The 21898-nt window shown below is 44.2% G+C and overlaps 1 protein-coding gene and 1 long non-coding RNA gene across 4 annotated transcripts in view; one reads left to right on the top strand and one right to left on the bottom strand.

Annotated features, from left to right (window-relative positions):
- TSC22D3 (TSC22 domain family member 3) overlaps positions 1-7436 on the bottom strand; it is a 60894-nt gene extending 53458 nt beyond the window's left edge. The window contains exons 1-2 of one of the 3 annotated variants that reach the window (XM_070603792.1): positions 6894-7436; positions 5000-5425 (exon numbers count right to left, since the gene is read on the bottom strand). In XM_070603792.1, the coding sequence (XP_070459893.1) occupies positions 5000-5319 (320 nt within the window). In that variant the 5' untranslated portion in view covers positions 5320-5425; positions 6894-7436. Of the gene's footprint in view, positions 1-4999; positions 5426-5680; positions 6002-6037; positions 6553-6893 lie in introns of those variants that run through there. The other 2 variants (XM_070603791.1, XM_070603790.1) reach the window with 2 other exon arrangements.
- Positions 1-21898, top strand: part of LOC139080939 (uncharacterized) — a 52913-nt gene that overhangs the window by 22334 nt on the left and 8681 nt on the right. The window lies entirely within an intron of this gene.

The following is a 21898-nucleotide window of genomic DNA, read 5'->3' on the forward strand; positions in this document are numbered from 1 at the left end:
TAGAGTAGGCAAATTCACAGAGACAGAAAGTAGATTAGAGGTTACCAGGGGCTGGGGGAGGGGAGAATGGGGAGTTAGTGTTTAATAGGTACAGAGGTTCTGTTTGGGATGATGACAAAGTCCTGGAAATGGATAGTGGTAATGGTTGCACAACATTGTGAATGCATCTAATGCCACTGAACTGTACAGTGAAAAATGGCTAAAATGGCAAATTTTATGTCATCTACATTCTACTGCAATATATATAAATATGTAATATATACATATAAACATATTATTTTATATACATAAATAGAACACACACATATATCATATATATGATACATATATATAGTAGGTGCTGGTAGAGTACTAGAGTCACTCACCAGCGAAAGCCTCTTAGCACACAGAATTTACATCTGTGTCTCAGCAAAAAGACAATTTCTTACACGTTGAGATTCTCAGGAGGAGGTATCCAAACCGTGAATGTTCAGTTTGCAAATGCATTTGTGTTTTTAACAGGGAATGTGCCTTAATCCAAGAGCGCCTATTCTTTGTCAGACCACTAGGCACTCAGGAAATGGTTATTTTCAATTACCTTGGGCTAGGGAAGAACTTTCGAAGCTTGATACCAAAAGCAAAAATCACAAAGGCAAAGAATGACAGGCTTAACTACATGGAAATCCAAAACCTCTCTACAGCAAAGAACTCCATCCTCAAAATCAAATGGCAAATTAGTTGACAAAGGGTTGCAATCCCTAATTCAGGGTTTCTCACGGTGTGGTCCACATACCACTGGTGCTATGGGAGAGGAGTTTTAGTTGGTACACGGACAGAGAAGTGAATCTTAGAGCATGAATTCAGGCACTACAGCAGGCAGGCAGGAGAATAGTTTTGCCCCTCAAATCACACCATATAAGTGGCTAAGTCCTCAGAAGTCAAGACCAGGAATAAGCGTTTATGAAATCATTAGTTCTAAGACTCAGAAAAGCACAAATAATTTGTTATGCAATTTTTTCTTGGAAACCTGATCCCTGAATCTATATTTTTTCCCTTACTCTATATGTCAACTCAATAGGGAAGGTTAAATGAATTAGCACACATAAAGTAATTAGAAATCTTTGCTATTATTTTCTGAGCATCTAAGTGTGGGAACCAGTTGCTGCCAGCTCAGAAGCTTAAAGGTACTCTTCCAGGGCTTTTAGAGCTGGAGGGGACTCTGATTCAGATTATCTCAGACCACCCTGGGCAGGTGCGCTCAGGGGCTGAAGGCGAATACACAATAGAGCTGATTAAGAAGTTTTGGATAAATCTTATAAATAAATTTGACGTGACAACAATAGAATATGGCAAAAGTTCCCATTTCAGCTTGCTATACCTTACTGATCAGAGAATTAAGGTCCCTCAAATTTCAACTTTGGAAGTTTTTTCATAGGCTACATTTAAATTGGAAATTTTCGCTGTTTGCCCAGCTTATTCTATCCGCCTCCTTAGTTTTCCAGTTTTAGAAGTATATTCAAATGATAAGATAGAGTCCCCTAATAACTGGGTGACCAACTACCCCAGTTTCCCTGGGACTGTCCCAGTCTGAGCATTGAAGGAACTGTGGCCCTGAAATGGGAGGGTTGGTCACTCTACCGAGTAAAGACATTTTAACCATTTGGTTAGTTTCTGGGCTAATATTTGCCTCTGCTTAACAATTCTTTCTTCAGAGACAATTCTTTAGTGTCTGACTGATCTTAGGTGGAGTTTCGGCTCTGCTCTTCATTGTGAGGCATGGGGCAAGTTACTTAATTTTCCCCAGTCTCAATTTCCTTCATTATAAAATGTAGAAGGATGATAACAGTACCCATTTGATGGGGTTGGTGTAAATATTAAATCAGATTATGCGGCTGTAATACACATATTGTAAATGCTCAATAAATATGAGCTATTAATCTGTTATAATTATTAGTTCTAACACAAGCTTGAAGGGATGGTATTTAAAACACATTCTCTCCCCTCTCAATAGTCTAGAGGCACCATTTACATACCAACAACCTGCATGCCCATTACCATGATTCATATGTATACACACAGCACTGTCCATCAGGAGTTCTACCAGGCTATTAGTTACTGCAGGTGGTTCAAACCGGAAAAAAAAAAAAATCACCTTTAAACTTTAGTAAGGATTTTCGAAGACTAAGTTAAAGTTGTAAAATCTTTACATATGACCACACCAATAATTAAGCAGTCATCTAACTGAAAAACCTTTATTGACTACTGGCTGTATAACTAGAAGCCAAGGAAAAACCAAGCGAGGGTACAACACAGCCCAGCCTCACATTGCTTACACTCTTGTGTTCCAAGGAGACCAAGAGCTAAGCTGGGAGCCAGGGACAGGTCAAAGCAGACACACCAGTTAGAAATAAGGATGTGCCCCGTTCTTAGTCTCAAGAATATGGGAGCCCTTTCAGCAGAGGAGTGGGCTGCAGGAGGTGGCGCAGGGAGAGTTGCTTCCCTGGAAGAGGCAGTTTTGAAAGTAGGCAAATTAAAGGAAAAAGACACCCAAGTGGAAATTTGAAATATCAAATCATTAAAAGGAATAGAGGTAAAAATGATGGCATTTGAAATATCAAACCATTAAGTGGAACAGAAGTAGAAATTATGGCTAAGTTATGAAGATAAAAACCTAGGGAATAAACAAAGTAAGAAAGTGGGAATTTTCACTTTGGAGAAAACCGTCCAGCTCAGATGTTGGCGAAGTCCCAGGACTAGTAATACTGGTCTCTTACTTGGCTAATGAGCATGTCATACTGGGCAAAACCTAAAGCAAATTCAGAACCCCCAATCTCTAAGGTCCCAGTTGTCCAGGAAAATGGGAGAATGCTTTGTCCTGCTAGAACTATAAGCCTATTACCACAGGACCCCGTCGCTCCCTAGCCGCACTGAAGCCTGAGGGCTTGCTGGTTCGCTGCTCAGCTGTTTGGGACGCGGAGTTGCTCTAATTCCAGGAGGCAGGGTGCTCAGGTACACAATTTCAACAATCCCAACAATTCGCCCTGCTCCCCCCACCAATGCCCTCAGCACCCTGTGCCTCCACCACACAGCATTTCCAGGGTTTGCCAAGAACCAAGCGTCAACAGACTGGTGTCAATGGAGCAGGTGACAAAGGAGGTTTCTCCGTTTAAGAAACCCGGACAACCAGAAAACCTCCCAAGGTGTGGCACAAGCAACATTTTGATCTCAGGCTCTCAGCCTCACACTCACTACCTAGGTCTGATGGTCCTAGGCCCCGCACCTAGGAACCAGAGCTGAGGAAGCATCCCCTCTTACACCTCATCACGGCCATTTTGGGACAGTTTCTCTCCCAGTTGAAAGAGTGCAAACCCTACAGGCACTCTTTCCAAGTGTCTCTGCTACCCCTCCTCCCGCCGCCACTCTCCTCCTGAGAGCAGAGCTGGATTGTTAAGAGCCTGTTAGGCTTTTAGCTCCGCAGGGTTACAGCACCTGTGGTCTGATAAACTTGTAGTAATCTTTCACCAGAAATGAAGATTCCCTCAAAACCTGTTCCATAAGCGGCCTGGTTTCTTTGAGACAATGAGATAAACTGATACCTAAAGTGAAATAACAGGTGAGAAAGGGCTTTGATGGCGTGGAAAATGCCTGAGAAATACAACTTGTTATAATAATAGTAACGAAGTCAGCAGCCCCGCTTGTTCCCTCCAGGAACTTCTGGGGCTGAGAAAACAAATCTAGTCTTAGCACTAAGTGAGGGTAGTTCTTGCCTATCTCAATTGCTTTCAAAACTTTTTACTTGTGCCTCACCAAAAAGCCATCTAATTATTCAAATATTCTGTGGATGCTCAAAATTTCTTATTACCTTGTCTGAGCACACCATCTGCCCATGACCTGGAATGTCAGAACTAGAAAGAACCTTAGAGACCAGAAAAGGTCAGGCGACTTGCTTAGGCTCACACAGGAGGTAAAGCCATAACTTGTACTACAACCGAGGTCTCCCACAACAGGGTTCTCTTTTTCTTACACAACCTGCGTCATTGAGAAAGAATAAAATCCACCCCCTTACACACACACACACACACACACACACACACACACACAGTGCCCTGTCCCGACGCTCTAAGAACACCAAACCCACAACTGGATTTCCTGAAGTTGCCTCCCTCGCCTTGAAATTGCCTCAGCTGACCCCTCCAGGACTGACTTTCACCAGAGTGTCTCAGACTGGAGGGCAGCAGCCACCTTGTGTCTTCCCATTGTGTGTCACCCCTCCCCTCTCCTTTCCTTGCCCTTCAGCAGGATTTCTAGAAAGTCTGACCAGCACTCGAACACACGCCTGTGAGACATGGATTCATCCACTCTCCTGTCCTAGGATGCTCTCTGGGGCTGCTTTTAGCCGTCATTTGAAATTGAAGGCTGGGATCCATGGAGGAGGTGGGGGTCCCCCCATCTAGACTCTAAACAAATTCTCAAAGGTCTCCAATATTTCTTATTCCCACCCTCCCCCACACCAGCAGCAGCTTAATTTGGACATTTTGCTTGCCCTCAATGTCCGTCAGGGCCGCTCAGTAATTTAAAAGCCCTTGCAGTTTCAATCCGAGTTTGCACATTTAAAAATGAGCTTTGGAGAAGGGTGGAACTCAGATCCCAAGAGCATCCCAGAGCAGAATCTCCAAAGTGACTGTGGAAATACATGCATTTGAGAAGGGGGTGCCGCCAGCTACCCCCAAACCATCTAGAGCTCTGTCCACCGTCTGAACTCCATCATCTTCCCAGAAAAGCCTCTGCAGCCACCGTTCAAAATAGAGCTCCCACCTGCGGGCCTCCCCCCAGTCGCCCTAGGACTCCAGGTAGCCTCAGGGTCGGGTCATGGCAGCGGAGGAGCCTGACCCCCCTAGGGCTCCCCATGAACTTCTTGGTTGCCCCTTTTGTCAGAGGCGAGGGTCCAGCAGAGGCTGGTGCGAGTTGGGATCGCGTGCCTCCCCCTCCCCCCACCCACGCCGTGTGCCCAGCCACCCACCTGTGGAAAAAGAGCAGGATGGAGAGCATGGTCTGGTCGATGTTGCGGTTGCAGATGCCCTCGTTGATCAGGTAGCAGGGGTCCCGCAGCACGGGCTCTAGCGAATCCTGCCGCATTATGCTGTTGAGCTTATCGGTGTTGAGGTTCTCGAAGATCAGCTTCTCCTGCAGCTGCCGAAAGTTGCTCACGGTAGGGCTGCCCGGGTTGTTGTTGTCCCCGCCGCTGTCTCCCTGGAGCCCGCTGCGGTGGGCCAGGTCCAGACAGCAATTGCAGCAGTCGAGGCCGACAGGTGAGCGGCAGTCGGTCTCGGGCTTGGCCATCTTCTCAGGCTCGGGGGCCGCCTGGCCTGCGAGGTCAGGGGCGGCTGGCAGGTGCGCGCCCTCTGGGCTGGTCTGAAGGGACTCCAGGGTGTCTGGAACAGACAAGCTGTGAGGAGAAGAGTTGGAAATTAGCGCCTAAAGCCAGCCACCCCCGGCTTGGTCCCCTTCTGGCTGCGCTGCTCCGGGTGCGAATACAAACAGCTGGACAAACAGCTCTGAGCGGATCCTTCGGGCTCACTTCCTTCTCTTCCTCCTCCTCCTCCTCCCCCTCCTCTAGAGGCTGGGGCCGCCCCCTGAGGTGCCACACGAGGCCCCAGCGCAGTCCCAAGTTTCCCAAGTGTGAGCGGGGATCGGGGCGGACCTGTAGCAGCAGGAAGGGCGGGCAGCAGGGCAGAGGGAGAACCCGGGCGCGCCCTCGCTCCTTCCCTTCTCTGCTCCCTCCCTCCCCGGCTCGCAGGCTCTGCCGCTCTCGGGCTCCCCTGGGCTGTGCCGGCGGAGCGGTGGCAGGAGCCGAAAGCGAGTGAGCGAGCTGCACGCCCAGGAGTCAGCACCGGGCTGTGACAGCATGTAAATTATCCCAGAGGGGCCGGCGGAGAACGCTCCTCAGCCGCTTCCCCTGGCGAGCGCCAGCCCCGGAGCCGGCTTCGTCCTGCCCCCAATCCTCCGCCCCTGCCCCGCCCGCACCCTCGCGCCCTTGCACCCACACCGCCGCTCGCACCCTCGCCCGCGCTCGCGGGAGCCGGACCCGGCTCTCCCTCCCTCAGCGCGCCCGGCGCCTCGGCTCCGACTCTCTCGCTGCTCACGGCGCATCCTCGGCCAGAAATGTACGAGCGGCCGGAGCCGGCGCGCCACCCGGATCTCGAGCTCCGCGGGAGGGCACGTGTCTCTTGTCCCACCGCGGACGAATCTCTCTACAGGAGAGACGCCTCTCTCGAGAGCCGGTCTTGTCAGAGCCTTGTACACTGCCGCCCTCCACAAGCCTGTTTTCGGGGGCGGGGTGCAAAGAGAGAGGTTGCCCCCGCAGAGAGTCTGAGAATGTCAGGCACACATCAAGAGGACCCAATAAATGCCTTGAACAAAACTCGCAGAAGCACGCTCAGACTCTCCTCGGTTTTTGTCCCTTCTCACTTCACTTATCTCCCCCTTCCCGCACTTGCTCTCGCCTCTCTTCCCTGAACCTCATCTGAGGCCATCTCTGTCCTGGCTTCCGCGAATGCTACGCCGGATCCCCAGGAGGCTTCTCGCTGCCCAGCCCCTCTCAATCTCTTTTCCCTTTGCGCCCCTTCACCCCGAAACCCCCTTCCCCCGCCTTCCTTCTCTCAGCATTATTCTCCCACTCTTTTCATTTTCTGTCATTTTTTCTTTTCCTTATTTCTATTTCTTTACCCATTTCCGCTCTCTTCCCTTTCTTTCTTGCCCTCTTTCTTTCCTTATTTCTTTTTCTCTCCTACTGTATTTCCTTATTTACCCCCTTTCTCCTCTATTCCTCTTTTTCTCTCCCCGGTGCCCCTTTATTTCTCCCATTTTATTTTCCCCTCGCTTCTCTCGCTTCAGCACCGCATTTTTCTCCTCACCTCACTTATCTTCCCCTATTTTTCCAAACTCACTCCCTCCTCTTTTTTCTGATCCCCATCTGGCACCATCGGTGATCTCTGTCTTACTCTTTTAAGAGATGTGGTGATTGGATGTTCACGGGCACTAGGGTGTCGTCGTAAAACTGCCGCCAGGGCGGTTCTTGGCTCTGAAGGGAAGGAGACCCTGGAGTTGAGGAAAGGTGAAAGGGCAGATGTGTGGAGAACAAGGCGGGCTGGTGCCCTGGGTCGTACCCCAGCTCTGTGAAATTAGGGATGTGATGAGCGGGCAAGCGGTAGACCCAGGGTGTCTCAGGACTTGGAGACTTGGAACACTTTAGATGTATAGGATTCGATAATTATTGGTTCCTGAAAAAGATTCAAAATACTCAGGATGTTCGGTTTTCGCATAAAACTCAAATGGATTTCAGTTTGTCAGTACTCCCCACCCCACCCTTCGGTTCGTTTCATTCACAAGCCCATGGCCCTTGCAATAGAGCAGTGTATACCGCCATCTTGTGTCTAAGACATGAACGTGCCCTGGGTGGATCACAGAGTGAGATCTTTGGGAGACACCAGAGGTGCCTCCTAGTGGAACCCACGCTGCATTGGTTGTGAGAGTAGGAAGCAAGATGAGGCAGATCCTTTACACTAAGAGGGTGCCTAGCCAAGCTGTGTGCCTGGACACCAGTCAGGGCAGAGGCACCCTCTTTCTAGTTGAGCTCCACTTGCCTGAGTCGCTGTCTATTGGGCTTCCATAGATCTGAAGTTTCCTCCAGATACCACAAGCATCAGCCCTGTGATTAGGAGGAAAAGGCAACCAACAGACACCTGTTCCTAAGGCTCTGGGGGTCTTACATGGGGCCTGGCAATTTTCAGAAATGGAGGGAAGGCTGTACTCTCTCTGCTGTAGGGGCCAGAAAACCAAAACCAAGCTGTATCCCGGGCTCCTGACAGGATCCCAAGATGAGAGATGAGAGAGGTGCTTGGAGGTCATTGACAAGACCAGCAGAGCTGAGAATGTGGTTCCTGTATTCGCACAGACTGCTGAGAATTCCGTTTGTTCTCTCAAAACGCAATCCTTCAGAGGGGCTAATTTCCCCTTTTCTTCTTCGTTGTTGTTTTTGTTTTTTTAATGTTCTTGGGTAAAAGCCAGAGGAGGTAATAGAATATGAAATTTCATGCGCATTGTGTAGACTTATAGCCTACTGAATTGTTTTTTAATTACAGTGTTTATGATTTTCCCTCTTGTTTATAATTATTTTATGTTAAATGTTATAATAAAATATATTAGTTCCATAAATGTTTATTTGAATTGTATTTTGAGAACTACTGGGGCCTTTTGCTTCTTTGCTTGCCTGAGTCCTCTTATCTTTGTGCGTAACCTTGGGATGAGGCCCCGGTGGAAGTATTTCCTTCTTGGCATTTGGCACCATTAAACTCAAGATTTTGTCCCCTTGACATTTCCCTTGTTGTAGTCCTTGCTCTCAAGCAGTATTGTTAATAATTCAGCACAGCGTTGCATACTATATCCAGGCTGATCAAGAGCAAATATAACTTAGATATAGAACAATTTAGATAGTTCAGAGATAGAGTTCAGAAACGTGCTGCGTGTTTGCATACAAGTCCGGCTTGTATTGGCATATAGCATACCTCTGTGTGAAGGCTGACTGGGCAGGACCTCCCTGGCTCTTCTCTGTGAAGCCTTGCTTTGCTCGCATATATTGGGTTGGATGGAGAGACTCCAAGCAGCAAACCATTCTTGTATAAACCCAGCCAGCAGAGGGGGCCTCACTTCCAGACAGAGCTGGTGGATTTCTGGGTGGAGCAGAAAGGGAATATACCAGGCACCTCCTTCTCAGATGGAGTCATTCAACAGTCACGTACTCGGCACCTGCCCTGTGCCAGGTACTGTGTTAGTGGGAATCAGAGGGAAATAAGACACAGCCCAAGCCCCCAAGGAACTCAGGGCCTAGCTGGTAAACAGATATGTAAAGAGACAAAAACAGTACAAATGGGAATTCAGGATGGAGGCCTTGTGTGTGTGGCGGGGAGCAGTGCTGTGGGAGTGTGGAAGAGGGGTCGGCTATGGAAGGACGGAAGGGCAATCTAGGTGGAGAGAGTAGAGAACAGAGGCCTAGAGGTAAGAACAGTGTGTATGCTGGCGGCCGGGTGCGGGTTGCGAAGCAGGTCAGCGATACTGGAGAATAAGATGCGAGAGATGGAACAGTGAGAGTCGAGGCTGGAAAGGGATTTGAGAGCCAGGTTTTGGGGGAACTCGTGTGAAACATTAAGGAAATCCTCCCACTTCACAAGTTTGCAGTGCTTTTAGCAATTATTAAGAAAAAGAATAGATATTTATTGAGCCCCTGCTATGTGCCGGGCACTTTACATATATTATGTCATTTAATTCTCACAACAACCTTACGAAGTAGGTATGATTCCAGTGATGCTATCTGCTTGGGAACATTAAAGAAACTCTCAGGTCACATAAGTAGTAAGTAGTGGCGTTTGGATTTGAGCCCACGGCTTTCTGATTTCAAAGCTTGTGCCTTTAACCATTAGGTGGTTTTTTTAATGATGAGTTTATCAAACATTTGCAAAGCTTAACATCTGTTTTAGGAAGATTGCATACTCAAAGAAAAAGTGCAATCAATGATTTACTGACTAATATATTTAAAGACATTTATTTGTACTCTGGAGAGCCAAGAAAGAAATTGAGGTATCTGGTATAATGATTAATATTATAATAGTTGATTTTTGATTACCTACCATGTGCCAAGTGCTTTACATGGCATCATCCAATTTAATTATCACAACAATATTGTGAGTTAGATATTACCATCATCCCCACTGAAAAGACAAGGAGGGGCTGGCCCAGTGGCGCAGCAGTTAAGTGTGCACGTCCCGCTTCGGCGGCCTGGGGTTCGCCAGTTCGGATCCCGGGTGCGGACATGGCATCACTTGGCAAAAGCCATGCTGTGTTAGGCGTCCCCCATATAAAGCAGAGGAGGATGGGCACGGATCTTAGCTCAGCGCCAGTCTTCCACAGCAAAAAGAGGAGGATTGGAGGCAGATGTTAGCTCAGGGCTAATCTTCCTCCAACAAAAAGAAAAAAGAATAGGAAACTGAGGAACAGAGAGGTTAGATAGCATAGCTAGAGGATAGGTATCTGCCCTCTAAGTACTTACAATCTAGTTAGCTTCAAGTTAAGGCACACAACAGTGATTTTTAGGCAAGCCCATTTCCCTACTGTCGATATTCAATTTTGTTAACCTTTCTTAAGTGGGGAAAGCAGATTATCTTTCCTGAAACTTTTCACAATCGTTCATCACAGATTTGTAGACTGTTATAGCTGGTAAGGGTTAAAACCTTCTAGATCAGGCGTTCTCAACCTTTTTTGTGCCGAAGACCCCTTTGACAGTATAGTGAGCCTATCAACCCCTTCTCAAAACAATGTCTTTAGATATATAAAATAAAATACATAGGATTATGAAGGAAATAAATTATATTGAAATATAGTTATCAAAATATTAAAAGTAGAAAATTATGATATAGTTATGTAAGTGCTTGTTATTAATGTAGTAAATAACAAGATCTAAATGCAGTTCTGATAACCACGGTAACTTCAAACTAATGACGAGTGTAAAAATATTTAAAGAGGCCTGTAATAACAGTAATGTGACATAAAACTGTTTGAGATTTCTACCGGTGACAAAGTCACAGGTACTGCTAATAGTACCGTGATCTGTTCTCTGCATTTGTAATTGAAGGAAATCTAAATTTCAGCTGGAGGTTGGTGAAAATAAAGATGTAACATTTTTCCATTGAAGTTTTCATCTTCTGAATTTTTCAGAATCCTTGTTCTAGGCCAGCCACCTTATAATGTTAATAATAGCTAACATGAAGGAACCTTTACTATATGCAAGGCACTATGCTATGACTTTACAACCATTTTCCATTTATCCCTCATAGCAAGCCCATGAGGTAGGCTTGTTTTACAGCTCTCAGAAAGATGCAATTAATTTTCCAAGGTTACACAGCTGGCAAGTGGAAGAGAATGACAGAAATTTATTGTCTCACACTTCTGGAGGCTAGAAGGTGTCAGCAGGGTTGGTTTCTACTGAGGCCACTCTTCTTTCCTTGTAGATGGCTGTCTTCCCCTGTGTCCTCACACGGTCTTCCCTCTGTATGTGTCTGTGTCCAAATGTCTTCCTCTTATAAGGACATCAGACAATGGGATATTATTCAATGTTAAAGAGAAATGAGATGGCAAGCCTTGAAAAGCGATGGAGGAACCTTCGATGTATATTAATAGGTGAAAGTAGCCAATCATATTGGATTAGGGCTCACCATAATGACTTCGTTTTAACTTAATTACCTCTTTAAAAATCACATTTCCAGATATAGTCACATTCTGAGGTACTGGAGGTAGGACTTCAACGTATGGATTTTGCAGGGGAACATGATATAGCCCATAACAGATCCCAACCACAAGGATTCCGATTGAGTAGGTCTGGGGTGGGGACGAGGGATCTATAATTTTAAGAGGTCCCTGGGTGATTCTTATAGACAATCACATTTAGGAGCTATTATGTTCTCAATCATGAACTTTTTTTAGCACAGTACTTGGACATGGAAGATGCTCAATAAATATTTGTTGATGGGTTGACCAAGGAGAAATAAAATATGGAGATGTTTATATGTAAATAAGATATGGGGAAATTTTAAAGTGTCCTTAGGGATCATCATGTAGAAAGTAGACAGATAGAGGTCTCAAATAGTATAGACACCTCTGTTTGAGGATAGGGAGCTGGACCAGATGATCTCAATGGCCATCCATTCTTACTTTCAGTTTTTTATATGCAAAAATAACAAGGCGCAAATTTATATGCACGTATTAAGGGAAAATTATGAACTGATTTGAATGGGATAGAGTTAATAAGAAAACAAAAGCAAGATCCTATATATGTAGGATATTTGAGTCTTTGTGATTGTGAATGTATTTCTATATGGAGCTTTGCCTATGTGTGGATATTGTGTGTGTGTATGTGGGGACGATGTTTGAATATGGTTGTGTATGAGTGAGAGGGACTTGTATAGAAGAGTGCGTGAATGGGCACTTGTATCATGTTTATTCATCTCAGCTGAGGGCCACTTTACTCTTCCCTCTTAGAGCTCAATAGATGGTTACCACTATAATAATTTTAAAGATAGTAATACTAGCGGTAGTAGTATAAGCACCTGGTACTCAAGAATCTCTAGTTTTTCTAGATCTTCTTTAAATATCGATTTATTTTACTACAGTTTGGTTTTCCATCCTTCTATTACAACTGGGATTTACTCTATTCAGAATTGATGCATTTTTCTCTTGCTTAAATTAAAATATATCCTCTTGTGGAAGAATTCCAACTAAATTGTTGACAGCAGTTACCTCTAAGGAGGGTGCAGGATTAGGCACTTGGGGAAAGGAGTGAAGGAAAGGGACATTTTAGTTTTATCTCTTGCCAAAAAGTTAGTATGTTTTATTTATATAAATTAAAGATTTTTATTGTAAAAGTAACACAAGATTACTTTTTGAGGGGCCGGCCCTGTGGCCGAGTGGTTAAGTTCACCCACTCGGCTTCAGCGGCCTAGAGTTTCACCAGTTTGGATCCTGGGAGCAGACGTAGCACTGCTCATCAAGCCATGCTGAGGCAATGACCCACATAGCAGAAGGACCTACAACTAGTATATACAACTGTGTACTGGGGGCGGGGGGGGGGCCTTTGGGGAGAAGAAAAGAAAAAGAGCAAGATTGGTAACAGATGTTAGCTCAGGGCCGATCTTAAAACAAATATATATTATTTTTTGAAATTGCTAGTACAGGATGTTATAAAGAAGCTTCAAAATTCACCCACAAATCTAACAACCAAGAGCAACTTTTATCTCAGCCTCTCTTTTTTAGAACTATTTCATGGAGGTTATATATTATTACATCCTCATATCTACAGTGTTTTCTTTTGGAGTTGATTGTCTGGTATTTGAGTGAGTATGTGTGTGTCATGAGATGAAAGTTGTGATAGAAGGAAGCATAGGGTGGTGATGGAAGGAATGCAGACTGAGTGTACCTAACCCAGATTGGAAGGGTCAAGGAAGGCTTCCTGGAAGAAGAGGTGGTGCCTGGACTGAGCTTTGAAGGATGAATTGGGAAGGCCAAACCCATTTTCTTGTGCCTACCAGGCATTCATCTAATGAAATAGTGGATATAAAACACTTAGTGCCTAGCACATAGTAAGAGCTCAATAAATGGTAGATATCATTACTATTACCTGACCCTTTCTAGCAGACTTGAATGACAACTTGTGTTTGCTTTAAGGAATCAATGAGATAATGCATGTAGAGTACTTAAGATAGTGCCTGGCACATAAAAAGTGCACAGTACATGGTGGTGGTTGACAGTGCCGGTGGTGGTGGTTTTATTTTTAGGTTCTACTGGACTGAGATGGAATCTGCTGTCTGTGATCTTCTGGGTTGTCTGATTCTACAGTTTGTTCTGTTACATTGTTTCAGATGTAATGTCTCTGATACCTAACCTCTTAATTTCAAGTTCATGTGCCCCATGTGCGGTAAGCCAAACACTGAGACATCAGTGCTTGGAGATTGAGAAAGTTTTATTCAAATTGGCCAAAATGAGAAGGTGGGAGCACAGGCTCTTTCAAATCCACCTTAACAAGAGCAGAAAGCAGGGAGGGCTTATGGAGCTAAGGGGCTTGGCGAGAGGAACTTCGGAGAAACAAAGGGGGCAATCTGACTTCTGGGCATCAACTGCTGCTGGGGGCTGGCGATCAGGTGATTGCAACCTCCCGAAGGCATTTTCTTTCTTCTGCAAAACAGGCTCACAAATCCTCTTGAGCCCTGAGTCACCCCCAAGTTAAACAGGAAAACAGCAAATTGAACAAGGTTGAAAGGCAATCATGTTCTTATTGAATATCTACAGTAACCCTCAGGTACCCGACTTCATCTCCAAGCATGCTTTGGTTTGGAGCTATTCCTTATAACAACAGCTGGCCCAACCAACCACCACTACCACCATCACTGGCCACGTGGTGTGCTCAAGTTGTAGTCTCCAAAAGCACATAGAAAATACAGGAGCTGATGGTGAGAGAAGTGGAGCAGAACCTTGGCTGCCTCAGAAGATATTTTCTGTGTAGTCAAGGGGATAGTCTCTGGTTTTCTGATTAGCACAGTCCCTGTACTGCTAAGACAATATAGAAGACACCTATAGGAATATAGGAAGACACTTATATAGGAATATAGGAAGAACCTATAGGAGATTCTTCCTATAGGAAAACACCTATAGGAGAGACAATATAGGAAGACACCTGGTAGAAGTGAATCAAAAGCTTTCCCCATCTTTCTTGGGTACTTTCATTGTCTGCATCAGAGGGCAGAGTGTACGTGGGCCACAAGTATGTTCCTCAGTCCAACCCCATCTCCCCAGAAGAGCCAGCAGTAACTCCTTCCCCACTAGCAACAGGGAGTCACTTTCCCCCCCAGTTTCCCTTGCTAGTGCAGCTCTTAGTGTTTTTTCAGAGCTTCACGGAGATTTTAATGGGCATTTTTAAATGGTGAGTATCAGACATTGCTAGCTTGCTGCCTTATTAACCCAGAGTTCCCCCAGATATAATTGATCTTCTTGCTAAAGACCTCAGTGAGAAGGCACAAATGTCCGCTGCTTTTTCATGGTCTTTTGTTTCTAGCTTTCCATTCCTATCTATCCTGGGGACCCTGTCATCTCATCAGTCATCTCATATTACCCAATATAGGAGTCCTCTTCCTTTTTGTAAGGGAAAATTGTGTTGTACTTTCCTGAAGCTTTGATCTCCTGCAGAAAGAAGGAGGTTAAGGGCAGAGGGAAACTGACTGAACCCGGGGGCTACCTGCCAGGGAGTGAGGAGGATTGGGGGCCAGGGGCACTCTTCTTATCTTCTTCTCTGAGCTGTGAATCCAGGAAAATTGCAGAGAGCATGGTAGGTGGAGGGTAACCATCTTGTGGAGATAGTTTGTAAGGCCTTGGTATTGTTTGTAGATCCCTAGCTACTGATTAGGGGCCCCTGACCTAATAGAGTGGAAAAATGGTTTGTGTTGTTCTTGTGGCTGCTTTTTAATATCCTTCCTGAGGTGTATCTCCCTTCCTGTATTAGCTTTCTAAATCTTGATACTCTGCACTCAGCTTGATCTATTTGCCCTACTTTCCACTCTTTGGAGCGTTCTTATTTACCTTTCAGCCACTTCTGGAATTCTGGACTTGGTTTATCTAGCCCTTTGTCACCACTCCATATGTAGACACACAGGCAGCCTCCAACTTGTACACTGGCTGAGATCTCAAAGTTCATTCTGAAGTCAATTGTTTGGAAGGTTACATGCATTTTTTTGATAGGAGAAAAAAATTGTTTCCAGGTCAGCCCACAAAAGATTTTTTTTTTAGCTTTAATGTACTAGAACTGTAGGCCATTTGTAAAGAAAAAGTAGAAAATATTACCAATTCAGCAAAAACAGGAAGACAGTCCAATGGAATAAGAAATGCTTTAGCTTGACTGCTGGCTGGTGCTGGAATCAAGGAGGTTGAATTGGATGAGGTGAATGGGGCTTTCATGTGGCCCTTATGGCGACTTTCAGGGACTTTAGAAGTCTGCAGAGGGTCGTAACACTAGTTCTTTATAATTTCTAACCTCACTTCAAAATGAATGGCTTTCCATAATAATGACTATTATATACTGAGCACCTACTGTGTGCCCGGCTCTGTGCTAGGTAGTCTACATAGCTTCTCCTCATTTCATCCTCACAACAGCATTAATAGGTAAATACTATAATGACCTGTATTTTACAGATGAGGATACTGAGGGTCAGAAAGGTCAATGAGCTTGATGAAGCTTGCTCAGACAGTACAATTGGAAACCAAGTCAGTGGTTTCCCACTCCCCAAACCCATGACTTACTGTATGTTCTCAGCCCCCTTTTTCTTTTCCTTGTCTGGATATACCCTGAGCACCACTTCTAGGGCTATTAGCCGTGATTAGAGTTCTCCATTAGTTCACAAAGAAAACAAAGATGAGAGAAATCAAGAGAGGTGGAAGGAGGGAGAAAAGGAAGGAGGATGGGAGAAAGTTTTGCTATGCAAAAGTTCGACTAAGAAACCTGGTACAGTCGTGCATGGCTTAACAATAAGGATATGTTCTGAGAAATGCGTCGTTGGGTGCTTTAATGGTTGTGTGAACATCCTAGAGTGTACTTACACAAACCTAGATGGCATAGCCTGCCACACACCCAGGCTATATGGAATTAATCTTATGGGACCACTGTCATATATGCGGTCCATCATTGACCAAAACGTCGTTATGCAGTACATGGCTGTACCGCAGTGCTTCTCAAACTGCACTGTGCATACAAATAACCTGACGCTTGTTAAAATGCAGATTATTATTCAGCAGGTCTGGGGAGGGGCCTGAAATCCTGCATTCCTAACAAGCTCCCAGGTGATGTTGCTCCTGTTGGTCCACAGGTAAAACTTTTAATAGCAAGGCCTTATAGTGCTAATGATAAACAAACAAAAAAATGTGAGCATCATTAATACACCACTCCTAATTTAATTGGGATCAGCTTCTACACTACACAGTCACTTATTATTCTCCTTTCTCCTGTAGGCTGTCCCAGGCCATTGTCTCTGTTTTGGCTCTGCTTGTCTGTTTCAGCATACGCTCAATTATTCTTGTAAATACAGGTGTTAAAGACGTATGAGCATCTTCCACCACTTCGAGCTCTAAGCAGCCTCACTCAGGCATTAGCTTCTCTTGTACAAGCTAGATTCCTGACCATGGGGTTCCAGGCCTCAACAGCCACTCTCATCTCTTTCTCTACCACTAGAAACAGTCTTATAAAGGTAAGGCATATACCACTGCTGTCCCTGCTCTTTCTAATCTCCTTTCTCAGGGCTATTGCCTTCATCTGGAACAAGAAACAGCCTGGCTTTTTAAAGAATCTGAATCCTTATTTCTTCAGCAGAGTTTAAATAATACCAAGCATTAGTTTAAGGCAGCCATTGAAAAGGTTCTTTGCAGAGTCCTCCTGCCAATTCCAGAAGACCAGTAAAATTTGTTTCCTGGAAGCTTGTTTGCTCTGTCTTGCCACCTTCTCTTCTCCCTCCCTTAGGATTTTGATTGTGATCATTTTGTGCCATTCTTCAAGTTTTTCTTCTATTTTTAGATTCTCTGACTCATTCTTCCCCAATAGCAAGAGCCAGAGAGGGCCTTCTATCCTAGCCAAGTTCTACTTTTTTAAGTAGGAAATAGTCTCTCACAGTGTCTACAGATCAACTTGATCTGTGGCCCACAATGACTCGATTGCTTTTCCATCTTCTCTCTCTCTAACTGTGGCCTTTCTAACTCCCTTCATCTAGCCTCCACTTGAATACACTAGGTAGGTTCACATTTTATCATTGGATAAGTGAAAAACTGTGCTGAAAAAGACTTGCAATCTTCTCTTTGTAACTTCCATCCATTAATCTTACTTTTACCATATGGAGCAGAAATAACCCTTCAAATGTTTCATGATGGCTGTCATATCTTCCTTTAACCATCACTTTGCTATACTAAACATGTCCAATTCCTAATCAGTCCTCAGTGATTTCTTGACCTTATCTAGCATTATAGTTTGTAAATGTTGACTTTAAAATAAGGCACCTGGAAATGGACACATTGCTGCATGTGTTGTTTGACCAGCACTGAGTACGTTAGGACTGTTCCTTCCTGTGATGTTCTAATGCAATTTTATAATTGTGTTGGCTTAAAAAAGAGTAAGTCACCTCTTCACATTTATTGAGCAACTGCTTTGGGTTAGATACTTAACATCTACTAAACCACCTCTCCAAAGGTTCAGTGGTATAGGTTCTCTGTTCTCTCTTACCCCGTGGAGCCAGGAGATGATATAGCTACCCTCTTCCAATCTTTCCTACTGTTATCTACTCTCCTCCAGCTTTCTCACTTTTGAGGATCTCGGCACCTCACTTATAGTCTCGCCAATTCTGGCCACCATCCTGAGTGATTTTAATGTCCTTGTAAATGACCCATCTCCAAGCTTCATCCTTTCAATCATTTTTACCTCCACTCCACTTCACCAACCTATTCCCATGATCCACTTTATTCTCAGCAGATGACCTCACCTCTTATTCCATTATGCAAATCTAAGCCATCAGATGCTAACTTTCATTTTCCTGCCCTCACCCTGCCCTGCCGCATAGCCACATCCTAACATCCTTTCTTTTTGTCTTGCAGGAATAGATATAGGTTCTCCAGTACAAAGCTAATCCATCTACTTACGCTTTGGAGTCCATTCTCTCCACCTTCTTGGGGCCTTCCTTCATTGGTTAATCCCTCACTCATCCATTTCTTCAATCACTCTTTCTCTTTTCACCGGCTGCTTCACATCAGCATTTAGATATGCTCAACTTTCTCCCATTAAAAAAAAGAGACAAATAAAACCTTCCTTAGACTCTATCCCCAACTGGTGCTCACCCTATTTCTTTCCTTCTGTTGTCATGGAAGCTTTTCAGAATAGTTTACACTCACTGTCTCCATTTCCTCAGCTCCCATTGAAAACTCAGCCCTGACCCTCCCTCCAGTCTGCCTTTTCTGACCCCAGAATACCCCTGTCACTGCTCTTCTTAAGGAAAGCAGTGACATCCTGATTGCCAAATATAACGAACAGTTTGTGTTTTACTGGACCTCTCTCTGCTGCATTTAATAATTGATGACTCTCGCTCCACTTCTGTCCTCATGCCTCTCTTGAAAGTGCCTACTCCTAGGCTGTGGTGACGCTGCTTCTCTCCTGACTCTCCTCATTCCTCTCTGGTTACTGCTTTGTGGCCTCTTCCTCTGCCACCCCTTAAATGCTCGTCTTTCCCAGGATTTTTCTTATTCTCTACCTTTCCCTTGGATCATCTCATCTATCTCCGTGCTTTTGTCTGTTGTTGTGTAGACTCCCTCATCTAGATCTGTAACCCCAGACCTCTCCTATGAGCTCCAAAGCTGAATACTCAATTGCAACTAAACACGTGGGACATGGTATATCCCACAGGTACCTCAAAACCAATCTCAGTATGTCACAAATTCATCTTCCTTACTCGCATCTACTCCTCCTCCTCTATCCACCCCACTACCATCATTTTGATGACTTAGACCTCTATCTGCACAGCTGTCCAGGCCTGAAACTTGGGAGTCTTCCTAGACTTTTCATTCAACCAGTCACCAAGACTTGTTAAGTCTCTTCTAAGTATCTATCTGTTATGTCTTTTCTTTATGTTATTACAGCATATAGTCCAGGCTCTCCATCACCTCTTTTTTTAACTACTTAAATAGCTTATCAACTGCCTCTTGGCCTACTCCTCTTTAATCTGTTCTCCACATTGGTGCTAGAATGAGTTTTCTGTAATGCAAATCAGATCACATCACTCCTCTGCTTCAAGCCCTATCATGGCTTCCCTCTCCTTACTGGTTGAGTCTAAGCTGCTCCACATGCCTTACAAGGCCTTTCACAGCCTGGCCCTGCTTACCCTTCCAGTCTCCATTCCTATAATCCTCTCCTATAATATCAAACTGAACACCCCATCCTGCCTCTATGCCTTTGTACACACTGTTCTCTCTGTCTAGAATGACCTCTTGCCTTCCAGCCAAACCTTTCTTCAGCTTTCAAAATTGGACTTGGAGTATGTCTGGATAAATACACAAGAAACTAGTGACAGTAATTTGCCTCTGCAGGGAACTGGGTGGCTGGGGCACAGGGGTAAGAGGCAGACTTACTTTGGCCATCCTTTCGTACTTAAATCTGAATAGATTATTCAAAAAATAAATACGATGTGATCACTTTTTTAAAAGACTCATGGATCATGTCCCCTATAAAGTTGTCTCCCCTTTCCTCTCCTTCTGTAGTTTTCCCTCCCTTCTCTGTGCTATCTCTGGGCCTAGTATGTGCTCCTGTAAGTAGAATAATCACATTGTGGTGTAATTTATCTTTTAAGCTGAATATCTCCTCAGATTGTGAGCTCCTTGAGGGCAGGAGCTACATCTCATTATTAGTTATTTCCCCAGAATCTAGCACAGTGCTCCATAAATGTTGATGGAATGAATGAAGAAATGAATGAAGTATGGGATGCCCCAATTATAAAACAAGGTTCCCAAGCATATGCTCTTTCCAGATCTCCCTCACTCTGTCCTTCGCTATGTGTTGAATCTAAAAGTAATACTTTACATTTATCCTAACTATGATCCATCACCTTTTCACTGTGGGTTCAGCATCATCCAAGGCTGCCTAGATTCTTTCAAAGTCCTGCCTACCTTTGTGTCATCAGCAGATTTGATATGTATTTATATGTCCTATTCTGAGTCCCTGGATCACAGAACTGGAATAATTTATTTAATACCTACTGCTTATTGAACACCTACAGTGTGTTAAGCACTGTGCCAGGTGCTTTTACATATGACATTGTCACTGCATTTGCTTCAAGGTAGATATTTTGATCCCCAGTTTATAGATAAGGACATTGAAATCAATATGGTTAAGTACTTTGCCCAGGGTCACATTGCGAGTAAGTGGTGAAGCTGAGATTTGAACTGAGGTTTTTTGATTATAACACTACACTGATTAAAAGGGGCCTCTCCACTGCTTGACTACCAGGCAAGGGGTTTTCCAAATTTGGCCTGAACTCCTCGGTGCCTAGTGCTTATCGTGACCCAAGGCAGCCCATTCCATCTTTGGGCTGCTCTGATCATTTTGAAAGCTCTTGTTTGTAGTAACACAAAATTGTAAATGAGCCCAAACAAGACGAAGCCAAGAACAGAGTCTTTCTGTTCAGTGCGAGAACTTCCCTTCTAGTCTGACACCAAACCATTCATTTGTTCAACTAGTTACAGACTCATCTCAACAAACAGCTGGAGCATCTAGCCTATATTTTGCCGTCTCATCTACAGGGAAATTATAGGAAACTTTGTCCAATGCCTGGATGAAATGAAATCCTCTATAGCTATCACATTCTCTGATCTGCCAATCTACTAACAAAATAAAAAAAAAAAAAAGGAAATGAAGTCTTGGAGGGAAATTTGTTTTTTAACCAGGCAATTTGTCAATGACTCAAAATAATGAGTTTCCAGTGGCAGACTTTCAGGCATCATTGACAGGCTGTCAGGAACACGATTTTTGGGCAGTGGGCTTCTTACTGCTCTTCAAATGGCATCTAAATAGGCAGTCCCCCATTTTCTTTTCTTTTTTTTTTTTTGAGTTGTATAACACTGTCATTTGCACCTGGTTTTATTTAGGCTTTCATTTCAATTTTCTATGCTTTTATTTTTCTTTGACTGTGTTCTGCCATCGCACATATTTTCTCTGTCTGGTTCATTCCCTACATTTCTACATCCTCCTCCCACATACACACACACACATACCTCTTTCTTGTCCTTTGAGAGTCAGTGCCTACAGCCCCTCCTCTGGAAGTCTTCTCTAATGTCCCCAGTCCGGGTAACTGCTTCTCCTCCTGTGTGATGTAATAGAAAGTGCATGCGGTGCCCACCTTGAAGTAGATCCCCAGTAAGTGTCAGTTTCCTTCTCCCTTTCCCCCATGTATATCTCTAAAGAAGTATTAATAATACATCTTATATTTTCTTGTTTACTTGTCTGGCTTCATCACTCAATTCTGAACTCATGCATTCGTTCGTTCAACAGATGTTTATTGCTTGTCTACTGTGTGTGCAAGTCATTGTTCATGTTAGGTGCTGAGGATATAAGGATTTCTGGAAATCATACTTTCACTGTGCCTTTTTCAGTATTGTATTCACAGCACCTAGCATAGTGCTAGACAAGTAAAGAGTGTTCATTAAATGTTCATTAAGAAAATGCATTTTCTCAGCAGAGTTTCTCCAAGCGTAGTCCTTGGACCACTTGCTTCTGGACCACTAAGAGATGTAGGTTAAATGTTAAATG

The sequence above is a fragment of the Equus przewalskii genome, chromosome X (assembly GCF_037783145.1).
Source record: "Equus przewalskii isolate Varuska chromosome X, EquPr2, whole genome shotgun sequence".
Classification (NCBI taxonomy): Eukaryota; Metazoa; Chordata; class Mammalia; order Perissodactyla; family Equidae; genus Equus; species Equus przewalskii.